The sequence below is a fragment of the Epinephelus lanceolatus genome, chromosome 19 (assembly GCF_041903045.1).
Source record: "Epinephelus lanceolatus isolate andai-2023 chromosome 19, ASM4190304v1, whole genome shotgun sequence".
Taxonomy (NCBI): Eukaryota; Metazoa; Chordata; class Actinopteri; order Perciformes; family Serranidae; genus Epinephelus; species Epinephelus lanceolatus.
Window position 1 is genome coordinate 12,844,796 of NC_135752.1, and position 17,699 is coordinate 12,862,494.

The 17,699-nt window shown below is 41.5% G+C and overlaps 1 protein-coding gene across 5 annotated transcripts in view; it reads left to right on the forward strand.

Moving 5' to 3' along the window:
- The window catches only part of garnl3 (GTPase activating Rap/RanGAP domain like 3), a 103,193-nt gene that overhangs the window by 73,194 nt on the left and 12,300 nt on the right, over positions 1 to 17,699 (forward strand). For 3 of the 5 annotated variants that reach the window (XM_033646030.2, XM_033646033.2, XM_033646032.2), the window contains exons 13-25: positions 73 to 118; positions 338 to 444; positions 540 to 655; positions 1,080 to 1,202; positions 9,276 to 9,350; positions 9,983 to 10,097; positions 10,237 to 10,263; positions 10,397 to 10,501; positions 11,277 to 11,390; positions 11,799 to 11,965; positions 12,646 to 12,804; positions 13,196 to 13,262; positions 13,559 to 13,666. In XM_033646030.2, the coding sequence (XP_033501921.1) occupies positions 73 to 118; positions 338 to 444; positions 540 to 655; positions 1,080 to 1,202; positions 9,276 to 9,350; positions 9,983 to 10,097; positions 10,237 to 10,263; positions 10,397 to 10,501; positions 11,277 to 11,390; positions 11,799 to 11,965; positions 12,646 to 12,804; positions 13,196 to 13,262; positions 13,559 to 13,666 (1,329 nt within the window). The remainder of the gene's footprint in view (positions 1 to 72; positions 119 to 337; positions 445 to 539; positions 656 to 1,079; positions 1,203 to 9,275; positions 9,351 to 9,982; positions 10,098 to 10,236; positions 10,264 to 10,396; positions 10,502 to 11,276; positions 11,391 to 11,798; positions 11,966 to 12,645; positions 12,805 to 13,195; positions 13,263 to 13,558; positions 13,667 to 17,699) is intronic. The other 2 variants (XM_033646034.2, XM_033646031.2) reach the window with 1 other exon arrangement.

Consider the following 17,699-nt stretch of genomic DNA (forward strand, 5'->3'; position numbering starts at 1 on the left):
TGTAACACTGAAGATACACGGATTGCTTTTGTGTCTCCTATATAACCAGCATTTCCTTTACTTCACTTCCAGATATTTTTGCATTAGTTAGGTATAATTGCCAGAATGACAGTTACAGGTGAGTGCTTGAATTGATGCTGTGGTTTATAGTGTTATAATCCAGACGTTGTAGCAACTGCTTTTCAGTATCTCGACCTAAAAAACTTAAATTCTTGCTACTAGTTCCTGTTGATTGTTTCTGTGATTAAAAAGAATAGTTTACTTTGCCATAATGTTTGAAGTGCTTTCATCCATTATAAGTGTAAGAGAGATTTTATATGTCTGCTCTTTTTCACAGGTTGAAGATATTCTCAGAGGAGAGTGTTCCGCTGTTTGGACCCCCTCTCCCATCTCCGCCTGTATTTACTGATCACCAAGAATTCAGGGACTTTTTATTAGTCAAATGTAAGAAAATAAAACTAATAAAATCAGAATATGACTACTAAATGTACCATCATTATTTCCTGTTTTATAATCTGATCCTGTTTCATCTCCTGCAGTAATCAATGGAGAGAAAGCCACACTGGAGACGCCAACGTTTGCCCAGAAGCGTCAGCGGACCCTTGACATGTTGATCCGCTCGCTCTACCAAGATCTCATGCCTGACCTGCACAAGGTACAGCTGCACTGCTGACCACCAGTGTCTTATTCATTCTTGGATGTGCGTACTTTTTTGTCCACCAAAGTTGTCTCCTCCTTGTCACTTGAGTCACTGGCAGTGACTGTAGCCACTGCTGAGTTGTGTTCTGCTGTATTCCACTGCAGCCCTCAGTCTGCCTCTGCATACTGCACCACACCGACTGGATACTACTGCAATGCTGACTTTCTCAGCAGGGCTCTCTCTCCTCACATCACTTTTGTTCTTATTTCTCTTGTTTTTTTTCTCTCCCCTCCTTTCACTGTTGCTCCTAACACAACTTAGTTCTCACTGTGTTTCACTGCTGCTGTTCTCACCCCCTGCTAGGGTCACTCTCTAAGACCCCTTTCTGCTTTCTTTTTCCCCTCTGTGTGTGTGTGTGTGTTTGGTGTTCCACGTTTAGGTTCCTTTTTCTCCCCAGAACATGTTAAACCGGCGGTCCTTCAGCGACGTGCTGCCTGAGTCTCCAAAGTCAGCACGCAAGAAGGAGGAGGCACGGCAGGCCGAGTTTGTCAGAATAGGGCAGGTAAGAAAGTGATAAACATGCCAAGGTACACACAAACACAGTTTTACTAACAAACCAGAGCTCTGCAGTAAGCAGGCAGAAACACCCACACACACATGGGAACCAGGATACACACCCAGACAAAGGAAGCCACAAACAAACACACCTAAGAAACCTAAACACACATGCACATGTAAACACAGGTGTTGATGATAATAATGTCATGGAGCATGACATCAGCACCTAACAGGTATTTAAATGATCAGGAATATAAATTTATGAATATTAGGGGTGGGAATCGCCAGAGGACTCATGATACAATGTTATCACAATACTTACGTCACGATACGATATTATTGCAATATTGTGATATATTGAATATTGTGATAAAATATATTGCGATATATTGCGATTTACTACCTTTTTTCCCAAGTGCAAATTATTTGCCTAAAGGCAAACTTAGTCAACATGAGTTTTACCTCATAAGATCAAGTTTTCAGTCTGTTCATCTGATTTTAATCATTTTTATTGCAGCAAAATGTGATGCAAAACAGACAGACTGACCGACACCATCATTAAACCTGTCAGAAATGCTGCATGCAAACTGACAAACTGACAAACTGACAAACTGAGCTGTTGGCAGATTTAATACCCTCTGCAAGGCCAGATTAAGTGCATGAGTGAAACTATTCACATGCAGGTATCCCACCATTTGAACAGCAACAGCCGTGTTGGAAGCATTGTCTGTTACAACCACAATCCCCCATTCTTGCGCTGCTTTTTGCAGGAGGTCTGCCATGTTTGCTCTGGTGTGATTTTTGTGTATTGCTCCAGTTTGGAGAACATGAGACAGCAGTCGCCAGTCCTCTGTGAGATAATGTGCCGTTATAGTCACAGATGAATCCACTGACCTTGAAGTCCAGGTGTCACAAGTTAATTTCACCCTTCCTGCGGTACTCAAAGATTCCTCACCTTTACCACATGCACTTAAGAAGATTGTAATTCATTCTGATTTACTGACCTGCTCAGAGAGATGAAAAACAAGTTGGTGACTGTGACTAGCTACCTCTGAGGGAGTCATGAAGTCGGAATATGTGTCCATTCGTATTTATATTCCTTAAATCTGTCAGGGTCCACTGATCAAAAAATTCAAAGGGGTTATCATAAGAAAATTATCCACGTTGTAAATATTGTTTTAGCAGAATAAATAGGTGTCAGTATGTCAGGCGCCGTAAAACGGCCGTCATAAATGGTTGTAAGTCTCTCTCTGTGATGCACTCTGTCTGAGCTAGATCAAATGAATGATGAGTAATTGTTATGTTATTCATAATCATAGCCCAATTTATACACAAGTAATATTCATACTGACTTAAAAATAATTTGAAAGTATTTCCCAAGAGCTGAGGCAAATAATAGCCTGGGTTATTACGTGAAGTTTTACGTTAAATATGAATCAAAAGTCTGTTACTGCATTGCCTTTTTCTGGCCTCAAATGTTTGCAGAAAAATATTTTAGTGTACTGTTTAGCTGTAAAATGAGAGGTTGGTCTGGCTGGTGTGCAGTGCGTGGTTTTCACTCAGCCGTTTGGTTGTCGGGTCACAAACTTTCTCATTTCACAGCTAAACAGTGCACTAAAATATGTTTCTGAAAACATTACAGGTGAGAAATAGGCAATGCAGTGACAAAATCTTGATTCATATGTGATCAGCGCTGCCTAGTTTGACAGTTTGACTGCAGCTCGGGAGCAGTGATTGACAGCTGCTGTGAGACTCCTGGGATCTGATAGGTTGGTTTTGTTCACATGCAGTCAGACCATGAGAAGCGCTACGAGGAGGCAGAGGAGCATGATTTTTATTTCACAGATTATCTGTCTCACGTACGGCTGTGTGGATGTGCTGACAGTTTCAGAAAATATGACAAAAAGGTGTTCTTGTAAAATTCAACAACTACAACTTCAACAGAAGAAATCATGTCCTTTTTATGTGCCATGTGTTTCATTTTGTCACCATCAAATTGAGGATAGTTCAGTGTAGGGGGACAAAACCTTCAGTCCTTGTCTTGGATGAAAAATGTTGGAAAGTTCATGCAAGGCTTCATCAGTCTGAGATAGTCAAATCAAGCGTGTATCTTCTAAACTTACTTAATTACTTTTTAATGCCTTTTGTAGACACTTATCTACCAGCACCAGTGCGTTTTTCAAAAAATTAGCCTCTCTCTATGTGAGGAAGATCTGTGTCTCTAAATGATAAGTCATTCAAGAGCTGTAATTCCTGACAGATGGCTATGTGAACGGGACACCTGCTTTCAGGAGGGTCAGGGTGGAATAATATACGGAACAAGTCTCTGAGCCACAGTTCTGCAGTCATTACTGGGCTGATGTAATCATCATTACACCTCTGTTCCAGCTGCTGATGTAACTGTAATTATACAGGAACAAAGTCTGAAAACATTAAGGGAAAAAAAAGAAAATGCGTAAAGAACTGTCTGTGGTGCTGAGCCTACACGACCCCTGGCTTTATGGAGATGATTTGTGTTTGTTCCATCACAGCCGCACACTGTGAAACAAACTGCTAGAAGGAATTAAGTCGGCATAGTCGGTACCTGTTTTTAAATTGTTCATTAAGATACCTGTTTATGCTGCTAAAGTAATTCTGTCTCTTGTTTCCTTTGCTTGTTGTCGTCATTTGCTAACCCTTATTCTTCTCGGCATTACTGTTTGTGTTTTCTGCCTTGTTTCTCTTGCTCCCGTCACTCTCTGCTCATAAACACAAAGGCGAGGCATCGACACATTGTGCTGCAAAGCATGAAAGCAAAGGAAGGTAGACGTGTCGAGTCATCGATTATTCAGTTTTGTCAAGACAAGGCGTCTGTCCTCAAGTAAACCGACTCTCTGTGTGGTCGTTCATTGTGTGACGCACGTTACACACAATGATTTCATTTTGTCATGGATTCCTGATAGGCTGGAATATGTATTTCTTTTATGGATATTTTCTCATGGATTTCATTATCTCCAGATTGCCTGTTTATGCAGATATGTAAATACAAATGCCTGACTGTGCACTTGGATTGGAAATTGTCAGTCTGATCAGACGGGTGCTGCTTTAGCATTTGTGCAACCTGTGTTCTTCTTTGAATTTGGAGAAATTACACCTTTTATTTAATGTATTATGACACTTTTTTACTGTCGCCAGTCTGCTTGTCCAGATACTCTTCATCTCTGTGAGCTGTCACAGTGCTCAGCGCCTAAATACGCATGAAAGCAAGGAAACAACAACAGCAGGCTAGTTAAAAATTAGTGATGGAAGACAAGGTGCATAATTCAGCAAGCCCAGACCACTGCTCTCCTTCTGGTGATGCATTTACCTGCACAGTTTACATGCACACACTCTCACTTTATCCAAGGCAGGGTTCGTGATTTGAATGTCTTGTCCAGCAGTGTTGGGCCGGCTACTTAGATAATGTAGTGAGCTAAGCAACTAGCTACTATACATCAAAATTCTGTTTCACTGCACGAAGCTTTCTCCAGAGAAATGTAGCAAGCTAAGTTATGAGAAAAGCTAGCAAAAGTTACATTTATTTTTTTACTTTATGTCTAATCAGTGTTTTCTCAGTGATAAGAAAAAATAGGCAGGCAAAAAAGTGTTCAGTTGAACTGTTTATTATAAAATAATGGACTTAAATTAACTTTCCTCTTTTCTTTTCTTTTTTTTTTTGAAGACTGTGACATTTGAACATGTCCTCCAATAACATGACATCATCAGTCGTCCTGTTGCTCTCTGTCTTTCTCTCTCCTCATCCTACTTAATGTATTTCTCTGTCTTGGCCTCTTTCAGTAGGCTATCTGGCTATGTCAGAAATTAAAAAACAGAATTTCAAAATAAATTTTTCTGTCAGTAAAGTCATAATAAATAAAAGGCAGCAATATAAACTAGGGATGTCCCGTATTGGCCACCGATATTAGCAAAAAACGTGCATCAGCATCAGATCGGACTGCATGGAAAAATGCCGATCCAAGAACTCTGATCCAGTTTTTCATAGAGTCCGATCCAGGTTTTCCGGTCAGCCCAGCGCTCCGCAATTCAAGGAGTCCATTCCAGTGATCCGCTCCAGCACTTACTATCAATCCACCAGGCCAGCATGCAGACACACAGGAAAGAGCAGCACCAGGCTGGCACTGACACTACAAAAATAACTGAAAAGGAAAGGCTGCATTGTTTGTTAAATGTCAACAATGTCTTGTGGTGTTAATCTATTTTTTATTTATTAGGGGAGCAAAGCACAAGTGTGTGGAGTCTTGCTGCTATTTTAATTTCAATGTTAGACATTTTGATTTATTTTCTATTTATTAAGGGGCCAAAACAGCCAAAACAAACCAGCTATATGTTTTATTTAATGTTAATGTTCAAGTTTAAAGTTTGTTTATTTAACCCTGTTAACAATAAACAGGTCAGTTTCTCATACCAACTGTTGTGGATCATTCTAACTAACCCGATTAAGTAGTTGCTCGTGTTAGAATAATATCACTTGATCAAACCTTTTCTAACATGACTGACAACAAAATAAGTGAATATGTATAATACGCGCTTGGATCGGATCAGTATCGGCCAAAACTCAAGGCTGTAATATCGGTATCGGATCGGAAGTGAAAAAGCTGAATCGGGACATCCCTAATATAAACAATAAAAATAAGAGACCTAAATTAAAACTTTTCTCTTTTGGGGGACATTAGAACATGAACAAGTCCTGCAAACGTGACATCAGTATCTCACTCCCTCTCCTCTCTTCTCTCTTAATACTGTTCTCTGTCTCTCAGCTCTTTTCTTGGCCCTTGTTGTGTTTATCTCTCTTGTGTCCTCTGCAAATCCACTAAATATATACAGTCTATGGGAAAGACACATAAGAGACATGTCAAGAAGTGCAATGTAGCCAATGAGAGGCAGGGCATTGCGGGTCTTGCCAAGAAAAGCCAATAGCAAAGCAGCAAGCAGAATAAACTGGAGGATTAGCGTTTGGCGTCACTTGTCTACATGCCTCGGTGTGGTGCTGGCGTCAATCACAGTACTTATCCTCAGTTTTATTATCCTTACTTTTAGGCAGACCTCTGCACTAAAGAGCTTTTGCTGAGAAAAAATATCTTAACTTTTGGGGATGCTACCACGCTATTTGCTCAGTTAATTAACTTTGCTACTGAAAAGCTATTTGACTCAGAAAGTAGTGACCTTACCTCCATGGTGCTGAGAGATGTACAGTACAGGCCAAAAGTTTGGACACACCTTCTCATTCAATGCGTTTTCTTTATTTTCATGACTATTTACATTGTAGATTCTCACTGAAGGCATCAAAACTATGAATGAACACATGTGGAGTTATGTACTTAACAAAAAAAGGTGAAATAACTGAAAACATGTTTTATATTCTAGTTTCTTCAAAATAGCCACCCTTTGCTCTGATTACTGCTTTGCACACTCTTGGCATTCTCTCCATGAGCTTCAAGAGGTAGTCACCTGAAATGGTTTCCACTTCACAGGTGTGCCTTATCAGGGTTAATTAGTGGGATTTCTTGCTTTATCAATGGGGTTGGGACCATCAGTTGTGTTGTGCAGAAGTCAGGTTAATACACAGCCGACAGCCCTATTGGACAACTGTTAAAATTCATATTATGGCAAGAACCAATCAGCTAACTAAAGAAAAATGAGTGGCCATCATTACTTTAAGAAATGAAGGTCAGTCAGTCCGGAAAATTGCAAAAACTTTAAATGTGTCCCCAAGTGGAGTCGCAAAAACCATCAAGCGCTACAACGAAACTGGCACACATGAGGACCGACCCAGGAAAGGAAGACCAAGAGTCACCTCTGCTTCTGAGGATAAGTTCATCCGAGTCACCAGCCTCAGAAATGGCAAGTTAACAGCAGCTCAGATCAGAGACCAGATGAATGCCACACAGAGTTCTAGCAGCAGACCCATCTCTAGAACAACTGTTAAGAGGAGACTGCGCCAATCAGGCCTTCATGGTCAAATAGCTGCTAGGAAACCACTGCTAAGGAGAGGCAACAAGCAGAAGAGATTTGTTTTGGCCAAGAAACACAAGGAATGGACATTAGACCAGTGGAAATCTGTGCTTTGGTCTGATGAGTCCAAATTTGAGATCTTTGGTTCCAACCGCCGTGTCTTTGTGAGACGCAGAAAAGGTGAACGGATGGATTCCACATGCCTGGTTCCCACTGTGAAGCATGGAGGAGGAGGTGTGATGGTGTGGGGGTGTTTTGCTGGTGACATTGTTGGGGATTTATTCAAAATTGAAGGCACACTGAACCAGCATGGCACCACAGCATCCTGCAGCGACATGCCATCCCATCCGGTTTGCGTTTAGTTGGACCATCATTTATTTTTCAACAGGACAATGACCCCAAACACACCTCCAGGCTGTGTAAGGGCTATTTGACCAAGAAGGAGAGTGATGGAGTGCTGCGGCAGATGACCTGGCCTCCACAGTCACCGGACCTGAACCCAGTCGAGATGGTTTGGGGTGAGCTGGACCGCAGAGTGAAGGCAAAGGGGCCAACAAGTGCTAAACACCTCTGGGAACTCCTTCAAGACTGTTGGAAAACCATTTCAGGTGACTACCTCTTGAAGCTCATGGAGAGAATGCCAAGAGTGTGCAAAGCAGTAATCAGAGCAAAGGGTGGCTATTTTGAAGAAACTAGAATATAAAACATGTTTTCAGTTATTTCACCTTTTTTTGTTAAGTACATAACGCCACATGTGTTCATTCATAGTTTTGATGCCTTCAGTGAGAATCTACAATGTAAATAGTCATGAAAATAAAGAAAACGCATTGAATGAGAAGGTGTGTCCAAACTTTTGGCCTGTACTGTAGTTAAATTATTAACTTTGCTAATTGTAGTGACACTACTGCCTAACACTGTTGTCCAGACACTGTACAAATATAAAGCTTCTAATTTATTTTAAAGAGACAGCCCAAGATCAAAAATCCATATTTTCTTCTCACCCGTAGTGCTGCTTATCATTCCAGATTATGATGGAGATATCGACCATAGAGATGTCGGCCTTCTCTCCAATATAATGGAACTAGATGGCACTCAGCTTGTGGTGCTCAAAGCGTCAAAAACAAACTCAACAGTAATGTCTCTTTCCAGAAATCATGACCTGGTTACTCAAGATAATACACAGCTGTGAGCAGTTTCATGTAGCAACTGTTGTCTTTCTACTGAACCACGCCTGTCAACCACATAAACACACAGATGGGGTGAACTGTCCCTTTAAAAAGTAGTCGCTCACTTTAAGTGTAGGTTAAAAATGCGTGCAACCTTAACTTGCACATGGCACAGTTTTATTTATGAGGTTCTTGTAATTTATTTGAATGTTTTTATTTAATGCATCTTTATGCTTTTATTCCACGACATTTCAGAGGGAAATATACTTTTTACCAAGTATTTGACACAGGTAGAGCTGTCTCCAATTGAGGTTCGTCGTTACATTTTAGATGCCCGTCAGTTTCACCTCTCTGAACTCTAGAAACAGATGGCTTCATTTAAATAGTAGTTTAAGACCCAAAGTAGTAAAATTCATGCTTTTCATTAATGTATTTAATATGTTATCAACAAAATCACTAGACTAGAGAAAAGTCTGAAAAATAAATACAAATGTGTGTAGCAGAATTTATTTTGCTCTTCTTTCCAGCCTTATTAAATCCAAAAGATCATCTCATGACCTCTCAGATTTATCTTGTGCGATTGGAGGGAGACCGCACCCTAGGTTGGGAATAACTGGATTAATGCAACTGTTTAAGTAGTTACAGATAGCTCCACCTTGACCAGCTAAAACTCTAATAATGCCATATGTAATGACATATGAATCACAGGGGCCATAGCACTTTTTGCTGGTAAGATTTCTGTACTTTAACTTTAACTTTACTTTAACTTTTACATGTACTGGGATATTTTTACATTGTTGTTTTGCTGCCTTTACTTAAATAAAGGCGTTCTTCCAGCACCACAGGCCAAAGTATAAGGAACTGAGAGCACTGATGTCTCTGTCATTGTGTCATATCTGATGCCATTTTATTTTCTCTAGGCACTGAAGCTGAAGACCATCGTGAGAGGAGATGCCCCAACCAGCCTTGTTACCACCGGCCTGTGCAGAAAAGAGGTGAGAGCACTTCATCTTAAGTCATTTACTCTCTTATTGAATCAAAAAAAACATTGCTTTATACATTTGAAAAGTTTGCTTACTTAAAATATTTCCAAAGCAATTCATTTTTTTCCCCAAACCAATTCGTACTTAAGATCCCTTATCAAAGACATTATCACAATTGTGATCAACAAATGAACTGTACAGGCTTGTTAGTTGTCTTTGGCGTACAAACTATTTAATATAGACACTGTTTCTAAGTTACCTTTAACATATCTTGGGTATTTCTGCTGAATTTCTGTAATAAGCTCAATTTGGCTGATAAATAGGCTCTAGAATCAAGTGTTATTATTCTCTTTTGGATTATTTTCTTGATATTAGAGCAGAAATATGCCTTGCCCTGTTTGTTTTAACATACTTTAAATTCCAGAAATAAGAAAAAATGTACAGGAAACATGGATTTTACTCACTTGCAGAACTTGATTTGTTTTATAAAAACATATCTTCAAATCTAAATATGTGCTTAAAGGTGTTTTTCAGTGTGTGTTCAGATTTTTTTTAATATCCTGCCAAAGCAAGTGGCTGTTATATGAATGTCTCTGCATATATCTTCATATGTCTGCATGTTTGTATGTGCATATATGCTGCAGCCATGGGAGTCTCAGCTGTTCTGCAGCACATTCCCCTATGAGATCGTGTGTTCTGACTCCTGGGGTCAGTCTCTGCTGGCTGCCACCGACGCTGCAGGGGTCATGCTGCTGGATGGTGAGGTCATCCCTAATCAATATCTCCCCATGTCCTCTAAAATAAAGCCACCCATCCATATCCATTCAATACTGCGCTCAGCTGAATGCCAAGGCCAACAGCTAACATGGTGCTGATAATGATGTTGTCCACATTTCAGGCCCTGATCCAGCTTTGCCCAACGCCGGTGAGTGCCACACAACCAATCCATCTCTTTATTGCTCGGGGGATTTTTTTGTTACAAGCATGTCAGCTTCACTTATGACATGTTTATATGGTTTTGCCTGTCTTTTTATTGTGACCTTTGCATCGTGTTTCAGAGCCACAGACTGTGCCCCCAGTGCAGGTGTTTGACAAAACCATGGTGGTGAAGCAGGTGCACGTTCTCGAGCCTCAGGACCTGCTTATCACCAGGGCGGACAAAGGTACGCTTAGACCTCATCACCTCCTCCCTGCAGCACATCAGAGACTGCCTCCCCGTGGAGCCGTCTTTTGTCATCTCCCTCATTCATTCTTCATTTCAACAGTATTTATCTTCTTTCTTATTATTCATATTCCTCTCTCTTCTTTCATCTCTGTCATCTCTCCCTGCGTTGTCGAGTACATACTTACCCTTTCCACCTTCGTTGCCCCACCGAACACATTGATCTCTGGCTGTGATCTAAGGAAATTGACCTATAGAGAACCGATCCCTGTCGAGGTTGTGTATGTGTGCGTATGGGAGTGTGTGTGTGTTTATTCTGCACGACTGGATTGACTGTGAGAGTGCAGTGGGCTATAAAGGACCGACAGACATGCAGACAGGCACAGATAAAATTAAACATACATGCATAAAACGGCACAAATAGCACATATAAGAAGTCGCCGTGTGCTTACAAACAGCTGTAGGATTCGTCTCATGTTTGCCTTGACCAGAGGAGCATGCAATTAATTACCCTGCAGATGATTAGCTAACTCTAATATTGACAAACAGGGTTGACTCGGTTTTGATAGTGATTATGTGATGGCAGCGCAAACATTTGTCACGACTGTGTGTGGGCTTTGATTAAGCTTCTGAGAGAGCGCGAGTCTTAAGAAGCCTTCTAGTAATCCTCCTGCAGCACAGCACCATTGTCTGGTCGTGGGAGGATGCTAAAAAAGAGACGGCAAATTAAGAGTAACCTTCATGGAAAACAGAAGTGGCTTTTGTTTTGTTTTCAGGGAAGGACGCTCGGCTCTATGTGTACAGACTCAGCGCACTCAGGAGAGGCCTGGAGGAGAAACTCGTCAGAAGCAAGTGTGACAGCCGGGAGAATAAACTGGAGAAAACTAAAGGTACGACGCGAGGCATGCAAGAATATACACAGCGTTGCACCCACTGCAAATTAATCCCCACAACAAACAGGAAAAAAAATATACTGTCTCAGCTGTCAGGTGCCCATTATACAGGTTCTGCTGGCTGTAAATTCACCCCTGTTCATACTAGCTATTAAGAGATCTCCTCCTAATGCACTTAGACATGTCAGCCTAAAGCAGGAAGTTGTGACCTTTATGAACATCCTTTTTTTGCAGCACAAACACGTAACCTTTAACTTGCTGCTGGTGTCATGCCAGTGTCTGTGGTGGATTCATCGATCTGTGGGTTGATGCCAGGGAACAACCACCTACAGCACAGCACATGTCCAATGTACTGTCTGTCTCTCTATCTCCCCCCCCCCACCACCCTCCTCCTCTTTGTCCCAGGCTGTCATTTGTACTCAATCAACACCCACCACGGCTCTGAGCTGAGGATAGTAGCAGCCATCAGGAACAAACTCCTCCTCATCACCAGGAAACATCCACGTTTCGAAGGCTTCAGCGCCATCGCATCGGGAGCAGACTCACCGGTGGAGGAGTTTCAGTACATACGGGTACAACAAACTCTATATGAGTGATTAACATAATAGCTAAATGGACAGAAAAATGAATTCATTCGTGAATGAATGAGTAGGTATATAATGTTAATTCCCTTTTAAAGGAGTCAGGAGAATTTTTAAGTGTCTTAGCTGTCCCAGTTTGCGTCGAAAAATGTACCCATGTACGACTCCTCCGACTCATGATAGATATATTTTTAGATTCAGTGTGACATGCACTTTCCAGGGATAACATAATCTCCAGTGTACATAGCAAATAAAGTACAATAAATCCATTTAGAAGTCACAGAAAAGAGGCACTCATAACTCCAGAACTTGCCCAAAAATCTCAGTATTTTTAAGTTTTCTTCAATATCAGAGTGATCCAATGTGAGTTGTCTTTACATTCATGGGTACATTGCAAACAGGAACTGCAAACAGTTAATTCGCCGTACTTTTAAGAGTGCCAATGTGCCAAAATGTCAACAAATACAGGCTAAAAACAATGTAACTCTATATACAGTCTGTATTCCATAGCAGTATCCCTCAAATCATTATGGGAACGGTAGTTTCAAAACCTGAAGCATGGGTATTTACCAAACAGAAGTAAGACAACCTTAATAGTCTGCTGAAGTAATTAAACCAGTGCATGTGTGTGTGAGCACTGAGGTATCTATCATGTATCATCCGCCCTTTAGGAGATCTGTCTGTGTGACCCGCCGGTGGTGATGGCACTTGTGGACGGGCCGACGGGGGAAAATGACAATATGATCTGCGTGGCCTATAAACATCAGTTTGACCTGATCAATGAGAGCACTGGAGATGCCTACCGGCTACATCATGTGGACGCCAACAGGGTGAGGCACATGCGCACACATATGTGAAACCCTGGTGGTTTTCTGAAGTGAGACCTTGAGTCAGCCCAGTTAGTCGCTTTATTTACCTGCTGATTACCAGACTGCTTGGGTGAATCAACACATTGTCATTCACAGCAGCAGCTGGGGGAAGAGGCATGAATGAGTAGGCTGGAGGATGAACAGCTGTTCTAATAAACCATCTTACTCTGCTTTAATCATTTCTCCTTTGAAAGAGTGACTAAATACACAGACCGCAGTAGACATCTATCTTTTATTCTGCCTGGATTGTTACCCTGTACCTTGCGGGTATGTGACCTGGTATTATCTGTCATACCTGACCTTTGAATCTTGTTGAAATGATTCTCCTAAACCGACTTGTCTCTGCCTGCAGGTAAATTTTGTAGCAGCCATTGATGTGTATGAAGACGGGGAGGCAGGTCTGCTGCTGTGTTACAACTGTGAGTCTTCCTTTAACTCTGAATATTTTAGATGTTTTTTGGTTCAGGTCTCTGTCTCTGCTGTCAAAGCTGAGCCTTAAGGTTTTTTTCTCTGTGTTTTCTGGAGTAAAAATGATAACACAGCTCCAGAATATTAAGAGTCAGATATGAATTTTGAAAATGCAGCCACCCACTTCAGCTTTTGTTTGCTTTTTTTATGTCTCAATAATAGAACAAATAGATATGAAATTTCTATAAAACAACAGTAAACACATAGTATTTTCAAAAGTTCAACTTGTTTTGTCTGTCTTGAACAGATATTTGCTACTATAAGAAAGTTTGTCCGTTCAACGGCTCCACACCGATGATCCAGTCCAACACCTCCGACTTCCACTTCAGCTGGAACCAGATGCCCAATGCTATTGGTAGGTTACCACGGCAACAATGCTTGGGCCCCACCCAGTCGATGCTGCTGGCCTGGCCGGAGCTTGCTGTCGCCATGGAAACACCATGTGTAGCCACAAGCATCCAATTGGCCGATGTGATTATTTGTGTGCGTGCACGTGTATACGTGTCTGTGTCTGTGTCTGTGCGTGTTCTTATTAATGGAGAAGGTGATGAAAAGCAAATACAAATGGTGCTGAATCTGTGACCCAGACTCAGCTGATAACAAAATGCGCACACAGGCACTCACACACACTGAAATAAGCAATAACAGAGTGTGCTGAGTAATAAAACAAATGTACCAATACGTATTGGAGTGCCTCATTTTGAAAACAGCAGTTAAAGGCACAGATCACCCCAAATCAGAAATACATATTTTTCCTCTTACCTGTAGTGTTATTTATCAATCTAGATTGTTTTGGTGTGAGTTTCTGAGTGCTGGAGATATTGGCCATAGAGATGTCTGCCTTCTCTCCAGTATAATTAAACTAGATGGCACTCGCCTTGGGGTGCTCAAAGCAGCAAAAAAAATAAAATAGAATTTGAAATACTTAACAGCCATGTCTCTTTCCAGACATCATGACCCGTTTACTCAAGATAATCCAGAGACCTTGTTGTGAGCAGTTTCATGTAGGAACTATTTTCTTTCTACGGAACTACACCCATACCTGTATCACTGCACAGAGGGAACTGTGCAGTAGAGCTCTGATTCTCTGCCCAGGCCCAGTTGGCCCCGACCTGACCTGCCAGATTCGGGCCGGGCTGTCTTCTAATTTCCCCCCGGGCTTGAATTGAGTCAGGTTGTCACCAGTTGTTGGTGGTTATTTTTTGTTTTGTTATTGTTTTTTTTTAATGAAACTACAGTTCTCATTTGTAAATGGCAGGAGTTTTTAATGGACTAAATCAAGAGGGAACAAGAGTGACGCAGCAATATAGCAGAAAACCTGGGGTGAGAGAGAGAGTGCACGTGAGAGAAGGATGGGCAATGAGAGAAAGAGAGATAGAGGGGGCTGCAAGGCATCTTGGTTGGCAGTGTTTGCTTCTACCTCCCAAGCAGTGAGACGAAATATGCGTAACATGCAGTGATGAGCGATGATCATCATCATGCGCACTCTACCGGACCTGTCCTTCACAAGATGACAGACCACTGAATTAAGGAAGAGAAGAAGAAGTAGTTGTGCAAGGAAACACGCCAGCCCATAGCCTTCAATATATGAAAATAAATATATTCTATAAAATAGAACATATTTATTACAGTAGAAATTCAGGTTTTTAATCAGACTCAGGCTCAAAACTGCTGCCGTGGTTTGGGTCAAGCTTGGACATAAACTGTGTGGGTTCATGTATGGTTGGGCCTGAATTTTCTGGGCCCAGTCAGAGCACTAGTGTGCAGCAATCTACTCATGGACAAGACATTTGTGCTTATGACGTAAGCATTAATTTATACCTTTTACAGTGTAATTGCTGAGCTGTAACATTAGATAGCTTAGTGGTGTTAGGTGAGCTAGCAGTGGATGAAGACTTCCTTCTGTGCAGTGATACGGTTGGTGGTTGTAGTTCAATAAAAAGAAAATAGTTCCTACATTAAACTGCTCACAACAAGGTCTGTAGATTATCTTGAGTAACCAGGTCATGATTTTCATCACTGAGTTTTTCAAATGTATGTTTCTGGCGCTTTGAGCACCACAAGCTGAGTGCCATCTACAGTACAGGCCAAAAGTTTGGACACACCTTCTCATTCAATGCGTTTTCTTTATTTTCATGACTATTTACATTGTAGATTCTCACTGAAGGCATCAAAACTATGAATGAACACATGTGGAGTTATGTACTTAACAAAAAAAGGTGAAATAACTGAAAACATGTTTTATATTCTAGTTTCTTCAAAATAGCCACCCTTTGCTCTGATTACTGCTTTGCACACTCTTGGCATTCTCTCCATGAGCTTCAAGAGGTAGTCACCTGAAATGGTTTTCCAACAGTCTTGAAGGAGTTCCCAGAGGTGTTTAGCACTTGTTGGCCCCTTTGCCTTCACTCTGCAGTCCAGCTCACCCCAAACCATCTCGATTGGGTTCAGGTCCGGTGACTGTGGAGGCCAGGTCATCTGCCGCAGCACTCCATCACTCTCCTTCTTGGTCAAATAGCCCTTACACAGCCTGGAGGTGTGTTTGGGGTCATTGTCCTGTTGAAAAATAAATGATGGTCCAACTAAACGCAAACCGGATGGGATGGCATGTCACTGCAGGATGCTGTGGTAGCCATGCTGGTTCAATGTGCCTTCAATTTTGAATAAATCCCCAACAGTGTCACCAGCAAAACACCCCCACACCATCACACCTCCTCCTCCATGCTTCACAGTGGGAACCAGGCACGTGGAATCCATCCGTTCACCTTTTCTGCGTCTCACAAAGACACGGCGGTTGGAACCAAAGATCTCAAATTTGGACTCATCAGACCAAAGCACAGATTTCCACTGGTCTAATGTCCATTCCTTGTGTTTCTTGGCCAAAACAAATCTCTTCTGCTTGTTGCCTCTCCTTAGCAGTGGTTTCCTAGCAGCTATTTGACCATGAAGGCCTGATTGGCGCAGTCTCCTCTTAACAGTTGTTCTAGAGATGGGTCTGCTGCTAGAACTCTGTGTGGCATTCATCTGGTCTCTGATCTGAGCTGCTGTTAACTTGCCATTTCTGAGGCTGGTGACTCGGATGAACTTATCCTCAGAAGCAGAGGTGACTCTTGGTCTTCCTTTCCTGGGTCGGTCCTCATGTGTGCCAGTTTCGTTGTAGCGCTTGATGGTTTTTGCGACTCCACTTGGGGACACATTTAAAGTTTTTGCAATTTTCCGGACTGACTGACCTTCATTTCTTAAAGTAATGATGGCCACTCCTTTTTCTTTAGTTAGCTGATTGGTTCTTGCCATAATATGAATTTTAATAGTTGTCCAATAGGGCTGTCGGCTGTGTATTAACCTGACTTCTGCACAACGCAACTGATGGTCCCAACCCCATTGATAAAGCAAGAAATTCCACTAATTAACCCTGATAAGGCACACCTGTGAAGTGGAAACCATTTCAGGTGACTACCTCTTGAAGCTCATGGAGAGAATGCCAAGAGTGTGCAAAGCAGTAATCAGAGCAAAGGGTGGCTATTTTGAAGAAACTAGAATATAAAACATGTTTTCAGTTATTTCACCTTTTTTTGTTAAGTACATAACTCCACATGTGTTCATTCATAGTTTTGATGCCTTCAGTGAGAATCTACAATGTAAATAGTCATGAAAATAAAGAAAACGCATTGAATGAGAAGGTGTGTCCAAACTTTTGGCCTGTACTGTACGTAATTTAATTGTAGTGGAGATAAGGTAGATGTCTCGACGGCTGATATCTCCAACACTCTGCAACTCACACCAAAACAATCTGGACTGATAAAAAGCACTACAGGTCAGAGAAATATGTTTTTGATTTGGGGGTGAACTGTTCCTTTAAGCTACTCTAATCAATGTTTTTATTAAAAATGAACTAGAAATATGTGTAATGTGAAAGTTGTCACTTTAAGTGACAAACCCACCATATTTCAAGCTGTTTTCTGCAGATAAAAAGCTGATTAAGCCACTATACACCAGCTGCTCAGCACCAAACTACAGACAGACAAAGTTAGCAACTAGCTGGTGAGCATAGTGGAGCACTGAGCAGCTAAAGAGTCAGATATTGTCCTCAGGAGTTAGTGGAGACCAAGCAGAGCTAATAACAAAATGAATATGGGACTTACACTCATCACAACTCTAAATGAATGCTAATGTTGCTCTGTGTCTGCTGATTGTTTGAGGGCTTCACAGAATTTTATTTTACTTATCAACACTGGTGCCCACGCTGTGCCGCAGTTCACTTTCACCTTGTTCTACGTTTATACAGAGGAGAGGGAAAGCGACCGGAGCTCCTAAGAGAGATGCTCAGCTCGATTGTTGTGTCTCTCATTTTTCTGCATATATCATCGGCTAATGATGGCATTTCAAAA